Raw genomic sequence first — 21,349 nt, 5'->3', positions numbered from 1 at the left:
AGGTTAGAGTACGCCGCGGTGGGTGGAACCCGCAAATCATCAATCATGAAAAGCAGCGAACTGAGTAGCGGTGTGAAACAGGGATGATGTGATCGCCGCTCATTACGCGCTTGATTCGTGGGAATGAGAACCGGGTCGGTTTTTTGTTAGCGCGCCCCGTCGGTGAAGGACCGCTTTTTAGATCTAACGGCTTATGCGAGCTATGGCTTTTCATTTATCTATTTCTACCCGTTGATCAAAGAATTATAAATTTGTTATTTACTTCTTTTTTTTTCAAGCAAATTTTATTTTCTCTGTTATTTGTGTTATTTGCTAATATGGAATGCGCAAATATATTAAGGCCAATCTTTAATAAAGGGGTTTATACAATATCCCCACATTCGACTTCGTATAGTTCTTTACTTTACACAAAAAAAAAAAAAAAGCTTTTCATTCTTTACTATTTATCATCCCAAGAACAAAATCAGGTCGATTGAAGGAGTTGATCGACAGTTGAATCAGACAATTCACAAAAGTCATTCAAAGTATTCAATGCAGCATGCCACATGCGAATGGAAGTTATGAACATAGATGTAAGACATTTCTTTCTCAAAATCAACCTTATGCTAAATCTATCGAAACCAAAACTAAATTTCATGATGAGCTTCATAGACAACTGATTAGAATAGGAGCTCAAGTTGGTATAGGGCTGTACTCTGGAGTTCTACTTGGAGCTTGAGGTCATCCGACTGGGCATCTTAAAGGTTGTGTGTGATTTTTTGTTGTTTTAGTAATCTTAATTCCATCTTCTCCTTCGCCTGATAAATGGTGGAAGGAAGTCAAATAAGAAACATACATCCTAATTATCAAAACCTCTCTCTCCACATCTTTCCTCCCACCCTTTTTTCATCCCTTTTCACTCCAACGCTTTTTAATCCTATTTGAAAGTACTCATATCCGCGTAAGTATCATGTGTTCTTTAAAGAGTATAGTTGGTGGTAATACTTCCGATTCTTCTGCTGAGAACGCCAGTAGCAAGCAAGTGCTCCGAATGCACAGCTAGCAAGACCAATAGCCAGTGCAGCCCCCACAGGCACCACAACTGCGTTTGTTGAGGCCACCAAATCATCCAGAGTTCCATTGGTCCCATCATCAGCAAGAAGACTCTTTTCTTTGTACAAAGATACAAGTTCATTTCCATAATAACTGACTAAAAACTTGAACACTTCATCCCGGTCCCAATCGATCTGACTGCTTCCTTTATCTTTGGGAACTTGGGAGCGATAACATGAAGGACAAAGCTGCTTTGGAGGCCAAATCATCTTTGGGAACTTGGGATCTCCAGTTTTTAGAGATGCTTCTTCCTTCATTAATCTCTCGTTAACTTCATTATGCGCACTCCACAACCAAAGGGCAAAGTCACGGGCTTTCTTGAAAGGACTAGTAACACTGTAAATTAGATATTTGCAGTTAGATGAAATGAACTTACATATTTAAGTAAATAACTTGCTTTGGAGTCAAATTTACCTTGAACACATCTCATAAAAATGTTGACGGCACTCCTCGCAGATAAAGAAGTTGTGAATAAAATCACATATAGATGTAAATGCAAACTGGCTCTCTCCATCCTCAATCCTCACAGAGAGTGAATGCATCAAAACCCACAATCCACAACTGCAAACAAATATGAATAACTATTGGCACCTTGCAGATCAATTACAACTGAAGGACGCTCTATTATAATTGACTTGTATGCAAGGCTTATAATTGTTGAAAAAGAAATATTCTTAGTTATCAAATTATTGGAAAAAGTAACTATGAGAGAGGGCTAGTTTGACAGAGTAAAACAATTTTCATGACAAGGTTATCTTATAAAAGCTGTCCCCAAATGCATGATATTTAGCCATTTTTGAAAGTAAAGCATAATTCGAAGACTAAGTGTATTGTGGTATTAAATTTTGATTTTATGAGTTATTTAATTAATTTTTTAGGGAAATCTAAATAAACCTCAGAAAACACTTTTGACACTCCATTTCTAAAAACACCCCATATTCAAATTTAACATTTATATTTTTACTCACTACATCCCACACCCTAAATTCAGTTTTGCATAAACAACCTCATGCCCCATTGCAAAGTATCTTAATTTGTTGTTATTCTATGGCTAAACAAAAAAAAAAGCTTAACATAAATTAGTTTAAACCGAGCTTGTTCATGAGCTTCAACGAGTGAATTGGATCACTGACAACCTACTCCTCTCTTTCTTCTTTGTTTCTTCCTTTCTCTCTTTAATCCCATAGATCCTCCTATCTCTGGACCAACACCCACAACTATATTTTTGTAGGAATATAATTTCCTTACGGTATACGATGAGGTTTTTTTTTTTTTCCCCTCTAGAAGGAACTACGACAATGTAATTGATCAATGAAGGATTTAAAAATATTTGTTGATTGTTCACCGATCAACACCCAAGATTATAAAACCCTACTCTGCTATCTCCTATGCACAGACCCTATGGGAAGAAAGATACTGCTTGATGGGTTCACAGAGACGTAAAACATCTTTTTTATACCAAAAGCAATGCCCAAAGAGATTTTGAGGAACCACCGATTGGAAAGGTTGAAAATTTTCTTTAAAAAAAGCATGAGATAAAAATTAAGGATTTTTAAATCATTACCTAAAGCCCCTGGTATCGTTCTTGCTGCCACGACAAAACATCTGCAAAATAGAACATCCAAATGGCAAAAAGCAACTATTAAAAAGAGAAACTCCAAATAATATTATCAAAAGAATATATTTTATCTTGGACAAAAACAAAAAGGAAGCAATCAATTGACAATCTCCCAGCTGAGAAATCATTCATAATATGCTCTTTTTGAGTAGATAAATGGGGAGGCAATGAATCACATGAAATGGGTGTAGCAACCACTTATTGGTAACTAACAATCATCTAGCTTAATATTAGGGATTCCAGGTCACAGCAAGCAAGTTAACTAGCTCCAAGTCAGCCATCAAAAAATTCATGTAAAGCAAATAAAAGGCATTTAACTCTGCCTACATGGTACTGCATAATATTACCATTTTCAAATATATGCACAGAAAGAAACTATTATAACAAACCAAAATTTCCATTTAGTACCTACCCAATATCCACGAGGAACTTCCTTTCCACAAATCTGGAAATTATGTAGCACCCCTTTCATGGTATTGGTGGCAGCATCATGTCCATCAGATGACCACATATCTAATGGGCACAAGTCATCGAAGTTCACGAGTACTTCTGCACTTCCCTTTCGACACCTAATACAAATATAGTAACAATACAATTAAGGAAACACCATACAAAGCCAAGCCAAGGTACATACTGAAAAGTTGGATCTTTACCTCCTGGAAGGATGATGAGCCACTAAAAGCTGAAGGAATTTTATGAGTGAAGCTCGAGTTTCTGATTTAATCATCTGCAGGACATCATATTTAGCAACTTTTGAAGATAAAAAAATTCCCAGCCTCGTATATGTATACATACACACGTGAAAAAAAGAGGAAAATCTACACAAGATAGAGAATCCCCACCTTGTGTTCTAAAATGATGTCAAAGGCAGTTGTGGTTGCCTCCTCCACATCATATATGGCTCGAGCAATCTTTCAAAAGCCAAATAACAAAGAAGTTAAAATGCCAAGCAAATTGAAAACCTAAAACATGCATTATTCAAGAAGAAAATTGGAAATGCATGAAAATACCTGTCCAGGATCTGATATATTGGATGGAAGATGCTCATTTTCAAATTTTTCATCATCCAAGCCATATGAACTGAAAGGGTGTACAAGCAGTAGAAATCAAATGACTAGAGCTGGTGGTCAAAATTTCATAGATAAGTGCAAATCTTCGGCATTAACTTATTATTAGAAGATCAATCAAGCACCCATTTTTTATAAGTACATTGTGAGAACAGAAGCAGATTTCTTTACACTCCAGAACCTCCCCCACCGCCAATGGTTGCCATACCCTACCTTCAAAAGGTTCAAAGTTCCAATCCAGTCCCCACCCCGGTTTTGTAAGACTAGCATAATGATTGATGCCATCAGGTGTGACAGTGAAACCTTCAACTGTCACTTTGCATTTTTTCCCATAAATTATAATTCTGAATTTTTCAGAAATCAGGTATAGATTTGAGTCAATGTCTGTGTTACAAAACCAAACACCATAGAAACTGAACTTGCTGCCCTTCCTACTCATACACACTTTGGCACACAATAAATTTCTGGCAACGCATTAAACTATTCAATCATAGTTTGTCTCAAGGATTTGTAATAATATGCCAACATAGTTCTACAGACTTAGCATAAGCTTCAATTGAATCTGAAGAATAAATCATTCTCCTATATGTTACGTCAGTTTGATGCATGCCACATGCAACCACGAATTTTATAATTAATCTTATATTCTATTAACTATCAAAACGTCTTCCTGCATTTGGTGTCAAAAATTATATTATTATATAAATAACATTCTTTTACCAGACAGATTATTGAGCAATTCCCAAATGTATAAGTAAATGGGAAATTTTTTTGTAAAAAACATAGTCTCTTTCACAATAATGGATAGTAAAGCCCTCATAATTGAATTTATTTTACAACTCAATAATTTCAAATGATCACTAGTTCGGATTATAAAGATGTTGTATATCAAATAAGTGGTGGATGAAGATACCTCATACCTTCCTATTTGCTTATTGATCCAATTAAGCAAGCGTTCAGCTGTCCGTCCATCATCAATTACACGTAATTTACTTTTTGCTTGCTTGGGCTCCCAGCCAGCAGAAAACTTTGTAGGAGGACCCCAAAACAGCATAGGATAGTGACCGACAGAAAACTTATCACAAAGTTTGGTGTTTATCTGTGCTGCCAAAGAAGTCAAAGAACCAAAGTAAAATTAACAAAACAGATTTTTCAACAACCTTAAACAAGAGCCAGAAGGAGGTGCGCCAAAAAGGAATGCAATATTTTATATGGAGGTTAGTTAACAGAACAAGGCTAAATAAGTAGTAAATCTAATGCATGGACTAAAATGAATAGCCACATTACATGGCTATATTCCAACTCTGAAAAATCACTCACAAAACAAAAATAATTAAATAGATAATGATATTAACAATGCTGCTTTTACTTAATTTTCATATTTAAAACTTTACACAGCAACTGGAGAAGGCCAGAATGACAGAAAACATTAAAGAGGTAACATCTAAGCAATTATTGTCTCAATTATGTACTTCCAGGATCTGATCTGCACAATATTAGATTCACTTGGTCCCGAATTTCTAATTCTCTGTGCTTCTTATCAACAAAAATAACACAGAAAATTGTGTTTGAAATATATAAGATCTTCCTAACAAATAACAATCCACAAATCATTTTAAAAGAAGTCTCAATTTCCAACGATTTTCATTTCTTGGAAATTTTCAGGAACATTCGACAAACCACTCCATGTACAGAGAACCTTCAGTTCACACCAATATGAAACTTCTAGATACCTTGTGGACAAGGTTAGTGATTAGTTATGCAATGAGAATAAATCGGGACTCAATGTCTCAAACTAAAAGAGCCTGACAAACAATTTGAATTTCGGAGTTTATGGAATTTCTTCTTCTTTTTTTCCTCTTTACAATTATGAGGCCCCTATATCAACTTGAGTATGCTTAACTTCACTTCTAAGGAAGAACGCCAAAGGTACCATTAAAACTGGGCAAAGAAAACTTATGCCACTAAGGAGGGTGAGGAAGGGATAGTAAAGATTTTGATTTAGATATTGACAGCTTACTAAGTTCATTATCCAACAGAATATGCTCAATCTACAAATGAGGGGGAAAAGAGCACTGAACTTATTTTTAAGCTCACACAAATTAATTTTGATATATATTCTCAAATAACTAAAGAAGTATTAATAGATACCTTTCGATGTTTGGCAGTGTTAAGAAATGCTTGAATGGAGCAATAACAAAATACAACCACTGAATAATCACTATCAAATGTAATTGTCCATCAGTCCCATGACAGATGCTATTTAAAGTTCAAAATGCTTGTTCTACCCATTAAACAAAAAAATTTACAACTTGATAGTTAAAATTCTGCATGTACACAAGCTTTTCAACTGCATCTTAAATCCCAGAATTATTCTAGTGAGGCAAATATATGCTATTGAAGAAACAGGTATTTTTACAGCACTATTTCCATGAGGCTGCACTTTGCAAGTCTCTAGAAGACAAAATAAATACCTTTGATGCACAGTCTACTCTAGCCATCAATATGATACCAGGATGCACGGAATCAGGTCCATTAAAAAGCCTAGCAACTTTTTCATAATGGGGCTGCAAATTGTAGGCAAAGCAGCAAAAATCATAAGAAAGTGAAGATATGAAAAATGGTAAATGCAAAATATACCATACAATACCTTGTAATTTCTGCAAGCAGGGCACCTGAAAAGTAATAATCACAAGGAAGAGCGGAATGTCATATAACATCATAACTGGCATGAACCATGGAAATCAGCTACTAGCTACGTAACACAACCTAGGTAGCAAGGTAGTTTTACGGAAACAGGCAAGCGCACTGCATACAAGCACATATGCTCATGCACAGAAAGATGCCATTCTTATGAAAAAGAAAAAGCTTTTGCAATTATAAACTACATATAATTAAGCAAATGAGGCAACGAATTATATTGATGGTAACAGGATATGTTGGTTAGTAAATCAACACCATACATCATTCTGGCTGTAAAATGTGAACAATAGCAATAATTAATTGGTTTGCTAACTCTTTTCCTACATTGCAACTAACCAACTCCAAGAGTCTGGTAAAAGAATCCATGAAGAACAATTGGCTTTGATATGGCAACTCCAAAAGGTTAGACACGGAGAATATGCTACAGGCCATTTGGAAACAACAAAATGTCACACTGAAAAAGAGTTAATCAAGTATTTTTGTCTGTAGTTTCAAAGGCATTTTTGCGGATCTATTTTGCATTCCATTTCATCAGTTACAGCTTCAGAAACAGCTACCTGTCAACAAGGTGGTGTTCAATTTTTCTCAAGCTTTGCCAATAGTTGGATGGCTTGGCCATACCATCATATCAATGTTTATCAGAAAGTGTCTAATTTCTAATACGCAGGTAGTTTAGGGGGGGGAAATTACCATTACAAGTAAATAATATCAAGGAAGTTTGTTATGCAAATAAATAAAAGGATCAATTTTGGACAGTGAACTAAAAAAGAAATTCAATTTCCTAAAGAGTTATCCCTCTAATTCTTAATTACAGCAATTACAGAATATAATACTTATGCATTCAATTATATGCCAAGGAAACTCATAAAGGTTCAATATGTCCATCCTACACTTAGAGTTAGGTATATTTGTTTATTAACTTAAATTAGAAATTCCGATCCACACCACGGCAACCAAATTTGATTACAATTAATTTCCGGCAGATTAAAGTTTTCATCAAGTAAGAAATTCACAAATTAAAAAAAAAAAAGGAACTTTTTCTTCCATGATCAACAGTGTTAACAACAAAACTATGAAACTTGTGAAGCTCAAGATTTAAAAACAGTTCCGCATCCAAGAGCGGATACTTATTAAAAGAGTACTAACCAGTGAGCGAAGAATTCGACTATGGCGTAAGTGGCGGGAGTTTCCTTGAGAACTCCATCAAAATTCGTGACGTTCAATTCGAGGGCATAGTCCTTCGGATCACTACCGCCGCCGTTGTTATTACCAATTACTCGAAGTACCGTCCGCGATCCCGCTTGCAACGACGTCGCTTTTAAGATCCAAACGTTCAAAATCAGAATCCAATATACAAGAGACATCGGAAAGGAAAAGAGGAAAAACTGATTGTATAAATATATATTTGTACAGCTTCAAGGAATTGAACTGAAAAAAAAAAAAATGTATGGAGATCTTAGTTAGGAGTTAGGGGGTCAGGAGAAGTGGTGGTGGGTGGGTCTGGAAATTTCCGGTGCATAGGGTAAGAGTGAAAATTACAATTTTTTTTTTTTAAATAGTGACGATTAATGCCGTGTGCGATAATCGTTGTTTATTACAAGCCAAGATTAATTTCTGTGTGTAACCGGAAAAAAAAAAAGGAAAATAATTAAATTTAATCAATTTTGATCATAGTATTTTGTGATGTCGTGTAAAATTAAATTAAAAATAATTTAATAAAAATGAAGTTCAAAAAATATTTGATAATTTTAAGTTTAAGTTTTTCTAGAACTTATTTTTTAAAATTTAATTACAATCTTATATCTTATATAAATATATAAAAATCAAATTTATTGACAAAAAAAATTATATGGATAATATTTTAGACATGTAAATAAATTTAAAAGATCGACATATGTATTATAATAAGTATATTTCATTTATTTAAAATAATTTTATTACTTAAAAAATAATTACTTAAACTAAATTAATTATATTTTTCCCTTTTAAATATCTATTAGTCTTACATTAAACGAATAAATTATAATTAATTTCATCAATAATATAAATAAAATAAAAAATTAATTATTCATAAACATATTTTCATATCTTAAAATTAGTACACTCTAATATTCTTACCTAATATATGTTGTTAAAGAATTTTATTAAATTATTAAATAGCAATTTTTATTGTAATCTATAAATTAATCTCATTATTTCCGATTTTTACTTTTTATTTAAATTATTGTAATAAATATTAAAAATTTTGAACACCTTATTAATAGAAAAAGGAGTGTTTTAGGCATCAAGATGTTTTGATAATTGATTTAGAGTGTTAAATTTTGGTAGAAACACTTTAGATTTTTAATTATTCTTTGTTTGTTGGAAGTAACTCTTCATAAACCTCCAATACATTTGTTTACGTGTCATCTATAAATTCATCACCATCCGTGCAATTTTTTCCTTTTATTCTTTGAATTTTTTGTCTTTGAAGATGAAATTAGATTTTTTTCTATTGGCATTTATACATCAACTAAATACTTTAAATTGTGAAACATTTTCCTAAGCATACAGATAGGGGTTATGTATGTATAAGATCCTCCCTCATCTTCTTTTCATTTTTTATGACCAAATTTAGTTCTTTTTTTTTTAATATTTATTAATTGGAACAGTGTTAGGTTCTATATATTTTATAAGATGTATATACGTACATATATATATTACATATATACATATGTATTTTTCTTCATATTTATCAATTGAAAATATAGTAGATTTTATATATTTCTATAAGATATATTTATATGCATGCTATACGCATTGTCATTTAAATATGTGTATATATATATATATTTATTTGGATTTTCATTTCTTTTATATTTTTATTTGATTTTTTTATTATATGTTTTATTAATTGAAATATATATATACATTGACATACATACTATAGACATTACCATTTATATATGTGTGCGTATACGTATATATATTTATTTAAATTTTCATTTCTTCTATTTTTTTATTTGTTTTTTTTTTTTCTTATTATATGGTTCGTTTATTGAAATATATGATATTTACTACAAGATTAAAAGTGAATAATTAAATTAAGAAGGATGATATTCAGAAGATCTCTAACAATAATATATGAATTATTATGCATAATAAAAGCGTACAAGCACACTGAGCCTTTTACTTATGGTGGCAATTTTTTTTTTGGTTTCACAGTCAACAGTATGACATTTCCATTGAATTTTAACTGTAAAAGAAACACAAATTATATTACACACACAACAATTCAAATGTTCATGAGCTTCTAATACGCCAGAACATTATCCAACACATTACGGCCTTACGCTTTATTAGAATGAGCTTCTGCACTTCCCTTTCGACACCTAATACAAATATACTAATGACACAACTAAGGAAACACCATAAAAAGCCAAGCCAATGAACATACTGAAAATTTGGATCTTTAACTCCTAGAAGGATGCTGAGCCACTAAAAGCTGAAGGAATTTTATGAGTGAAGCTCGAGTTTCTGATTCAATCATCTGCCGGACATCATATTTAGCAACTTTTGAAATAAAAAAACATTCCCAGCCTTGTATACATACACACACACACACGTGAGATAGAGAGGAAAATCTACACAAGATACAGGATCCCCACCTTTGTGCTCTAAAATAATGTCAAAGGCAGTTGTGGTCGCCTCCTCCACATCATATATGGCTCGAGCAATCTTTCAGAAGCCAAACAACAAAGAAGTTAAAATGCCAAGCAAATTGAAAACCTCAAACATGCATTATTCAAGAAGAAAATTGGAAATGCACAAAATACCTGTCCAGGATCTGATATATGGGATGCAAGATGCCCGTTTTCAAAATTTTCATCATCCAAGCCATATGAGCTGAACGGGGGTACAAGCAGTAGAAATCAAATGACCAGAGCTGACGGTCAAAATTTCATAGATAAGTGCAAATCTTTGGCGTTAACTTATCAGTAGAAGATCAATCAAGCACCAATTTTTTATAAGTACATTGAGAGAACAGAAGCAAATTTCTTTACACTCCAGAACCAACTCACTGCCAATGGTTGCCATACCCTACCTTCAAAAGGTCCAAAGTTCAAATCCTGTCCCCACCCAGGTTTTGTAGGGACTAACATAATGATTGATACCATCAGGTGCGACGGTAAAACCTTCAACTGTCATTTTGCATTTTTTCCCATAAATTATAATTCTTAATTTTTCGGAAATCAGTTACAGATTTGAGTCAAGCAATGTGTTACAAAACCAAACACCATAGAAACTTAACTTGTTGCCCTTCCTACTCATACACACTTTGGCACACAATAAACTTCTGGCAATGCATTAAACTATTCAATCACAGCCTGTCTCAAGGATTTGTAATAATATGCCGACATAGTTCTATGGACTTAAGCATAAGCTTCAATTGAATCCGAAGAATAAATCATTCTCCTATATGTTACGTCAATATGATGCCTCCCACATGCAATCATGAATTTTAAAATTAATCTTATATTCTATTAACTATCAAAACATCTTCCTGCATTTGGTGTCAATAATTATAAGATTATTATATAAATAACATTTTTTTACCAAACAGATTATTGAGCAATTCCCAAATGTATAAGTAAACGGGAACAATTTTTGCAAAAAACATGTCCTCTTTCACAATAATGGATAGTAAGGCCCCCATAATTGAATTTATTTTACAATTCTATAATTTCAAGATATCACTAGTTCGGATTATAAAGATATTGTACTTCAAATAAGCGGTGGATGAAGATACCTCATACCTTCCTATTTGCTTATTGATCCAATTAAGCAAGCATTCTGCTGTCTGTCCGTCATCAATTACACGTATTTTACTTTTTGCTTGATTGGGTTCCCAGCCAGCAGAAAACTTTGTAGGAGGACCACAAAACAGCACAGGACAGTGACTAACAGAAAACTTATCACAAAGTTTGGTGTTTATCTGAGCTGGCAAAGAAGTCAAAGAACCAAAGTATAATTAAAAAAACAGATTTTTCAACAACTGTAAACAAGAGCCAGAAAGAGGTGCTCCAAAAGGAATGCAATACTTTATATAGAGGTTGGTTAACAGAACAAGGCTAAATAGTAAATCTAATACATGGACTAAAAAGAACAGCCACATTACATGGCTATATTCCAACTCTACAAAACTCACAAGAATAATGAGATAGATAATGATATTAACAGTGCTAACTTTATTAATTTTCATAGTAAAAACTTTACACTGCAACTGGAGAAGGCCAAAATGACAGAAAACATTAAAGTGCTAATATATAAATGTTCTCTTTATTATTGCCCCCATGATCCCATCAATGACATCATAAAGCAATTATTGTCTCCATTACATACATTTTAACTTCCAGAATCTGACCCGGACAATATTAGATTCGCTTGCTCCCAAATTTCTAATTCTACATGCTTCTTATCAACAAAAATAACACAGAAAATTGGGTTTGAAATATATAAGATTTTCCTAACAAATAACAATCCACAAATCATTTTAAAAGAAGTTTCAGTTTCTAACAATTTTCATTTCTTGGAAATTTCAGGAACATTCAACAAACCCACTCCATGTCTAGAGAACCTTTGGTTCACACCAATTTGAAACTTCTAGATAACTTGTGGAAAAGGCACCAATTTGAAATTTCTAGAGACCTTGTGGACAAGGCTAGTGATTAGTTATGCGACGAGAATAAATTGGGATTCAATGTCTCAAACCTGACAAACAATTTGAATTTTGGAGATTATTGTATTTTTTTTTCTTCTTTTTTTCCTTTTTACAATTATTAGGCCCTTTTATCAACTTAGGTATACTTAACTTCCTTTCTAAGGAAGAATACCTAAGGTACCATTAAAACTGGGCAAAGAAAACTTATGCCCCTGAGGAGGGTGGGAAGGGATGGTAAAGATTTTGATTTAGATATTGACAGCTTACTAAGTTCATTATCCAACAAAATATGCTCAATCTACAAAAGAGGGGGAAAAAGCACTGAACTGATCTTTAAGCTCACGCAAATTAATTTTGATATATATTCTCAAATAACTAAAGAAGTATTAATAGACACCTTTTGGTTTGGCAGTGTTAAGAAATGCTTGAATGGAGCAATACCTAAATACAACCATTGAATAATCACTATCAAATGTAATTGTCCATCAATCCCATGACAGATGCTATTCAAAGTTCAAAATGATTGTTCTAGCTATTAAACATAAGAAATTACAACTTGATTGTTAAAATTCCGCATGTACACAAACTTTTCAACTGCAACTTAAATCCCAGAATTGTGCTAGTGAAGCAAATATATGCTATCGAAGAAACATGTATTTTTACAGCACTATTTCCATGAGGCTGCACTTTGCAAGTATCTAGAAGACAAAATAAATACCTTTAATGCACAGTCTACACTAGTCATCAATATGATACCAGGATGCATGGCATCAGGTCCATTGAAAAGCCTAGCAACTTTTTAATAATGGGGCTGCAAATTGTAGGTGAAGCCGCAAAAATCATGAGAAGGTGAAGATTTGAAAAATGGTAAGTGCAAAATATACCATACAATACCTTGTAATTTCTGCAAGCAGGGCACCTGAACAGTAATAATCACACAGAAGAGAGGAATGTCATATAACATCATAACTGGCATGAAGCATGGAACTCAGCTGCTAGCTATATAACACTTAAACTAGGTAGCATGATAGTTTTATGGAAACAGGTAAGTGCACTGCATGCAAGCACACTTGCTCATGAGCAGAAAGATGCCATTCTTATTAAAAATGAAAAGCTTTTGCAATTATAAACTACATATAATTAAGCAAACAAGGCAACGAATTATATTGATAGTAACAGGATATGTTGGTTAGTAAATCAACAAAATACATCATTCTGGCTGTAAAATGTGAACAACAGTGATAATTAATTGGTTTGCTAACTCTTTTCCTACATTGCAACTAACCAACTCCAACAGGTCTGGTAAAAGAATCCATGAAGAACAATTGGCTTTGATATGGCAACTCCAAAAAGTTAGACATGAAGAGTATGCGACAGGCCATTTGGAAACAACAAAATGTCACACTGAAAAAGAGTTAATCAAGTATTTTTGTCTGTGGCTTCAAAGGCTTATTTTTTGATCTATTTTGAATTACATTTCATTATGTACAGTTCAGAAACAGCTACCTATTAACAAAGTGGTGTTCAATTTTTCTCAAGTTTTGCCAACGGTTGGATGAATTGGCCATAACCTCATATCTATGTTTATCAGAAAGTGTCTAATTCCGAATACGCACGTAGTTTAGGGGAGGAAAATTGCCATTACAAGTAATAATATCACGGAAGTTTGTTATGCAAATAAATAAAAAAGATCAATTTTGGACAATTTTGGACAGTGAACTAAAAAAGAAATTCAATTTCCTAAAAAGTTATCCCTCTAATTCTTAAATTCCAGCAATTATAGAATATAATACCAATGCATCCAATTATATACCAAGGAAACTGATAAAGGTTCTATATATCCATCCCTACACTTAAAGCTAGGTATATTTGTTTATTAACTTAAATTAGAAGTTCCAATCCTCACCGCGGCAACCACATTTGATCACAGATTAATTTCCGGCAGATTAAAGTTTTCATCAAGTAAGAAATTCACAAATTAAAAAAAAAAAGAACTTTTTCTTCCACGGTCAACAGTGTTACAACAAAACTATGAAAATTGTGAATATTTTTTGTGCATAAAGCTCAAGGTTTAAAACTGTTGCGCAACTAAGAGTGCATACTTACTAAAAGAGTACTAACCAGTGAGCGCAGAATTCGACTATGGCCTAAGTGGCAGGACTGTCCTTGAGAACTCCATCAAAATTCGTGACGTTCAATTCGACGACGCAGTTCTTCGGATCACTACCGCCGCCGTTGTTTTTACCAATCTCTCGAAGTACCGTCCGCGATCCCGCTTGCGACGACGTCGCTTTTAAGATCCAAACTTTCAAAATCAGAATCCAATATCCAAGAAACATCGGAGAGAAAGAGAGGAAACACTGATTGTATAAATCTATATTTGTACAGCTTTGTCGGAATTGAAATGATTTTTTTTTTTTCAAATGTAGAGAGATCTTAGTTAGTAGTTATGGGGTTGGGAGAAGTGGTGGTGGGTGGGCCTGGAATTTTCCGGTGCAAAGGGTAAGGGAGGAGAATTTCGTTTTCTTTTTTTTTGGTTGGAAATAGTGACGATTAATTCGTGCGATATTCGTTATTTATTACAAGCCAACATTGATTTCTATGTGTAACTGACAAAAAAAGGAAAATAATTAAATTTAATCAATTTTGATCATAATACTTTGTGATGTCATGGAAAATTAAATTTTAAACAATAATTTAATAAAAAAGAAGTTCAAAAAAATACTTAATAATTTTAAGTTTAAGTTTTTCTATAACTTATTTTTAAATTTAATTACATTTACTAGTATAATAACGATTAAAGTTATCTTTATTTAATCAAAATAAATTAGAATAATATTCAATTTAAAAAAAGTAATTGTTGTTTATTAGATCGCAAACAACTTTTTTTTAATATATATTAAAGAAACCTATTCGTTGTTCACATTTATAGAAAAATTAATATGTAATATGATTTTACAATTATATTATTTTTAATGATTTAATATTTTTAAAAAAATTTTGCCATTGCATATTTCAATTTTATTTTTATCAAGTGTTTTACCCCATTTACCGATATTATTAATAAAAAAATGCTTATATGATAAATATTAGTCGATAAAAATATATTATATAACTATATCATGATGTTATTGATTGTTTTTTATCACATCAACTTACCATTAATAGAATTAACATGTAGATAAAATATTTGACAAAAATAAATTTTGAATAATTAATTATAAATTTTTTAATAAATTTCAAATCATAAAAATAATATAATTCAATAATTAAATCACATAATAATCCTAAAAATACCAATTAATCATAGATCTAACAAGTTAAAGTCAATAATATAAGTCACATTTTTCATCAACATAAAAATTGATTTGAATATAAATTATAAAATTAAGATATATATATATATATATATATGTTCACATACAAGTTCATTTATTATAAGATTCACCAAGGTTGTTTACATCAACGAGCACGAGAAAATTTTTCGTCACTAAAAATTTGAGTAGGATAAATATGTTGTGGGGAATGTTGTGGAGAATAATGAAAAATGATTTCTTCTTTCCCCTTTTTGTTGCCCTTTCTATTTCCATTTCCTGTATCTTTTGATCCCTCTGCCACAATTTCTGCATAGTTTCCCAATTGTTTGGTTATGGTTTCAACAAGTTTTGGTGGGTCTAAATTTCCTCTATTAGTAACGGTCGCCTTCTTCATATCCGGTTCAACATTTAAAATTCCTAATAAACAAAAAATAATTACATACAGTTAATAGTCTTTTGTAATTATCAGTAATCCTTTTTTTTTTTTTTCACAAAATGAAGGGAATTTAATTAAAAATGTAAACCCAAAGAAAAAGGAGAGTTTACCTTTCATTCTCTCTATACTTTTTTTAATATCATTTGCACAATCTTCACAATGCATGTACATTTTAAGTACAACTACTTTAATTGAAATCTGTATAAATAAAAATAAAAATTAATAATCACATAAAAAAATGCACAATATATGAAAAATGTATTCCCAATATATTTTTTTATACATTAATATTAAAGGATGAGACTCAAATTTTGAACAATAAAAAAAAATCAATTAACGAATAAATGCTCAAATAAAATTCTCAGTATATATGTATTTGAAAAAACATGAGTTCATATACTTTCTATGTATCTTAAAAGGCATAAACTCAAAATTAAAAACAATACATGATAGGGTTTGCTATATAAGTAGACATGACGGATAATTGGAGATATAACACAATGACACAATACAAAAAATAAAAATGATATAATTTAAAATTTTAACAAAAATTATATATAAATTTAGTAAAAATAAAAAAAAAATAATTTATGTTTATGATATCAACTCAAATTGTAACACATTAGTTTTTATATTTTACAATGTTTGATGTAAAATAAATATAATACATATACATAAATTATCATATTTACCTAATTTATATACAATCCAACTATTTTTCAAATGAACAACTTCATAATATATATATATATATATATATTTATATATATTTATATATATTTATATATATCAAAAGTGAGATTGATGTAACCCACCTCTTGTTTCTTTTGTAACTCATTTTTATCATTAGCTTTAGGTTTAGGTTTGGGAAAAATAAGTTTAGCATTTATACTTTACTAATTTTAAATTCGTGCTATACATAAAAATATATTTATATATCAATAAATTATAATAAATATAAAAATGTTAAAATGATAATATAAGTTATGAAATTTATGAATAACTTATACCTTATATAATTATTTTTATTTAAATTTATATATTTTAATATAATAAAATAATTAATTACATATTAAATATACTATACAATTATCATAAGTTATAAAGAAAACTCAAACTATAATTTATTAAATCCAAATAATCTCTAAACAAAAGACAATAATGTTTTCAGTTTCAAGAAATTAAAAATTTCATCCTTAAAATCAATCTCGTATATAAAATTTTTTCATCGGAGATTCTTCCATAAGTTGTTATTAAAACGAAGATGCAACAATTGATTCTCCAATATTTTTTGCTATCTTGAAACATGTGTCATTTTACTTGATAAGCCAATAGATTTCACAGATAGAGCTGAAGAGGTAGATAAAATAGTAATCTGTAATTTGACAACAGTTGAGTTATAATCTGGACTATATAATTTTATAATCAATATAATCATTTTAATAAGCTAATACAAATCTCTTCCAATAATTTTTACATTCAAGCTTATGATCAAAATCATACACCTTATTCACTATAAGTTTTGTACTACTTATCTCGAGATTATACCCAATTGATCTTGTTTCAAACACAAAATTTACCTCTAAAATCTTTAAATATCTTTTAGATTTTATAATCTTCATTTTTTTAAATCATAAGTATAAATATATCATTCAATTAATTTGAATATTAAATAATAGTCAAATAAATTTTAACTCAATACCTTAACAGATATTTCATAAAGATCATCAATATCTCTATTAATTAAATTATTATCTTTTGTATTGAACCGTATGAACATTGTCTTTCTATAATTATCATATGCTTTAATATTCAATTTGTACCTATAAAAAATACAAATTTTTACAATTATAAATATAATATAATAATTTAAAATACTTTTATTATCATAATAGAATAGTAATTTTTTAATGTATCAAATATAAAAAATATAACTACTAATTACCTTGGAGTTGGATTAGGGACATAAATATTACAGGAATAACATTGAAATTTCTCATCAATTTCAAATAGTTTCTTGTTACACCAACATGACATATAGTATCAACTAAAAATGGTATAAACTTTCATCATAATGACTTTACTGGTGGAAGACTTTTTTTGTATATACCCAATCATCTTTAAATTAATCATCAACAAAAAGAAAAAGAAAAAGAAAGCTAATATCATAGTTAAAGAAATATAAAATATAAGTATAAAAAGAAAATAACATTTGAGTAGCATAGACCAAGAAACGAAGCAAAGAGAAAATTAGAGAGAAATTTAGAGATAAAATTGAAATAAAGTTGAGTAGTGATAAAAAAATATAAAATTAGTAAAAAATGTTTAAAGATACAATATGCTTAACCCATAATTACTTATACAAAAGGTGTATTGTAGGTTAATTAATAAGATAATTTTAAATTATAAAAATTAAAATTGAAATAATAAAAATTATAAGTGAATAATGGTCTAACAATAACAAATTGATTGATATTGAAATATTTTATTGTACTATTAATATTTAGAGATATCTTAATTCAGAACAATAAAACAAATTAAATTTATTATATTTAATAATGATAATAAAACAAATTAAATTTTAATTAAATCAATGTGCATTAATATCTAAATTTTAAAATTATAAAATGTTACAAATGAAATCAAATGTGTATTAATATTTTACCAAATGAAATCAAATGAAATTATTTTTAATGAAATATAAATCTATCAATCAAATATAAATTACTAAAATATTTTATTTCATTAATTCAGTTATTGAGAATAAATTTGATATATTTGCTTTCTATATTTACACACGAAATATATTAATTACTCAAATGGGTATTATATTTAATCAAATATAAATATATCAAATAATTGATTAGTGAATTAATTATTTTGTAATTGTAATTATAGTATTTATTAAATTATTAATTATATATTGATTGATTTAATTTGTCAAATAAAGAGATTTTTAAAATTTTAATACTTTTAATATGAATTGAATTGAGAGTGATTTAAAATCAATAATAAAAATATAAATATAGTCAATTAATAAGATAATTTTAAATAATTAAAGTTAATATTGAAATAATAAAAATTATAAATGAATAATGATCTAACAATTGCAAATTGATTGATATTAAAATATTTTATTTTGTCTTTAACATTTAGAAATCTCTTAATTTAGAATAATAAAATAAAATAAATTTATTATATTTAATAATGATAATAAAATAAAATATATTTTAATTAAATCAACGTGCAGTAATATCAAATAATGAAATTATAAAATGTTACAAATGAAAACAAATAAAATCAACGTCCATTAATATTTTATCAAATTAAAAGCAAATGAAATTATATTTAATGAAATATAAATATATCAATCAAATGTAAATTAATAAAATATTTTATTCCATTAATTTAATTATGAAAAATTAATTTGATATATTTGCTTTATATATTTACACATAAAATACGTCATGAAATACATCAATTACTTAAAATGGATACTATATTTAATAAAATATAAACGTATCAAATAATTAATTAGAGAATTAATTATTTTATAATTGTAATTATAGTATATATTAATTTATTAATTATATATTGATTTAATTCATTTTTCAAATTAAGAAACTTTAAAAATTTTAATACTTTTAATATGAATTGAATTGAGAGTGATTTAAAATTAATAATAAAAACACAAATATAATCAATTTAGTTTTTTAATTATATTTGCTTTATATATTTACACATGAAATACATCAATTACTAGATACTATATTTAATCAAATATAAATGTATCAAATAATTGATTAGAAAAAAAACTATTTTATAATTGTAATTGTAGTATTTATTTAATTATATATTGATTGATTTAATTTGTCAAATTAATAAAATTTTAAAATTTTAATACTTTTAATATGAATTTAATTGAAAGCGATTTAAAGTTAATAATAAAAATATAAATATAATCAATTTAGTTTTTTGAATTATTTTTAAATTAAAAAAGTATAAAATAAAATAAAAATATTTATTAAATGTCATGTGATGATTTTTAAAACCATTCACATGTCAACATTTTAAGTCGTTCACATAGAATTTTTTTCATTTTTACCGTAAACTTTGACTTTTATATATTTATATAAGATTTCTTTTCTTAACTTTCTCTAAAACATTCAATAGATCAACATTTTGCCCCTTTATTCTCACCCTGTCACCATTCGTATCCGTTTTAAATTATTCAATTTTTAACCAAATTAACAAAAATAAACAAGCGTATACTTAAAAAAAAAAACAAATATTAAGTTTGATAATAAATTTCCCTAACTTTCAAAACGTTTCAAATAATTGAAAATTCTGATAGCACAATATATGTGAACTTTTAGCACAATTTAATTTTCTTTTTCTTATTTGTTTTCACTCGTTTTCTCAACTTTCAATCCCACAATTTGCTCCCCTACTCTCTGATGCTGTTGCCCATGTCCAACGTTTTGGTTTTACCCTTAAACAAAAAAAAAAAAATACTGACATACAATTTTAAAAGTAAAATTTAATCCAAAAATAAATATTTTTCTTTTAGTTTTATCCAAAAATAAAAATTGTGAGTGAATAAAGATCTAATAATGACAAGTTAATTGATATTAAAATATTTTATTCTGCCATTAACATTTAAAGATTCTTTAATTTAAAATAATAAAATAAAATAAATTTATTGTATTTAATAATGGCAATAAAATAATTCAAAATTTAATTAAATCAATGTGCATTAATATTAAATAATAAAATTATAAAATATTACAAATAAAAACAAATAAAATCAGTGCATTAATATTTTATCAAATGAAATCATATTGAATAAAATATAAATGTAACAATCAAATATAAATTACTAAAATATTTTATTCCATTAATTTAATTATGAAGAATTAATTTGATATATTTGCTTTATATATTTACACATGAAATACATCATAAAATACATCAATTACTCGAATGAATATTATATTTAATCAAATATAAATGTAGCAAATAATTAATTAGAAAATTAATTATTTTATAATTATAATTATAGTATTTATTAATTTAATAATTATATATTGATTGATTTAATTTTTCAAATTAAAAAATTTTAAAAATTTTAATAGTTTTAATATAAATTGAATTGAGAATGATTAAAGATTAATAATAAAAATAAAAATATAATTAATTTAATTTTTTGAATTATTTTTAAGTTAAAAATTTATTAAATAATACAAAATATATTTATTAGATGTCACATAACAATTTTTAAAACCGTTTACATATCAATATTTTAAATCGTCCACGTAAGATTTTTTCAATTTTTGCCAAAACCTTTGGCTTTATAATATTATATAAGATTTCTTTTTTTAACTTTCTCCAAGGCATTTAATAGATCAACCTTTT

General features: G+C 28.6%; 1 protein-coding gene and 1 pseudogene across 2 annotated transcripts; both read right to left on the bottom strand.

The window, feature by feature from the left end:
- Nucleotides 1-415: 415 nt before the first annotated feature.
- LOC111287150 (sulfhydryl oxidase 2-like) lies at nt 416-8,004 on the bottom strand. Its single transcript, XM_022877439.2, has 11 exons — nt 7,627-8,004; nt 6,428-6,452; nt 6,252-6,344; nt 4,698-4,876; nt 3,721-3,790; nt 3,553-3,621; nt 3,364-3,437; nt 3,123-3,279; nt 2,657-2,697; nt 1,507-1,653; nt 416-1,428 (listed from the first exon to the last, which is right to left on the bottom strand). Exons 1-11 carry the CDS (start codon nt 7,842-7,844, stop codon nt 948-950), a joined length of 1,554 nt encoding a protein of 517 aa, XP_022733174.2. The 5' UTR covers nt 7,845-8,004; the 3' UTR covers nt 416-947.
- A 1,636-nt stretch (nt 8,005-9,640) lies between these two features.
- On the bottom strand, nt 9,641-14,750 carry LOC111288519 (sulfhydryl oxidase 2-like; annotated as a pseudogene). Its single transcript, XR_016341779.1, has 7 exons — nt 14,303-14,750; nt 13,076-13,100; nt 12,900-12,992; nt 11,277-11,455; nt 10,296-10,365; nt 10,128-10,197; nt 9,641-10,009 (listed from the first exon to the last, which is right to left on the bottom strand). The product of XR_016341779.1 is annotated as a sulfhydryl oxidase 2-like (transcript).
- Nucleotides 14,751-21,349: the final 6,599 nt, after the last annotated feature.

The sequence above is a fragment of the Durio zibethinus genome, chromosome 4 (assembly GCF_047325235.1).
Source record: "Durio zibethinus cultivar Kanyao isolate XHJ-2024 chromosome 4, ASM4732523v1, whole genome shotgun sequence".
NCBI classification, from domain to species: Eukaryota; Viridiplantae; Streptophyta; class Magnoliopsida; order Malvales; family Malvaceae; genus Durio; species Durio zibethinus.
The sequence above is the reverse complement of the archived record's forward strand: the minus strand, read 5'-3'. Positions and strand labels throughout refer to the sequence as shown.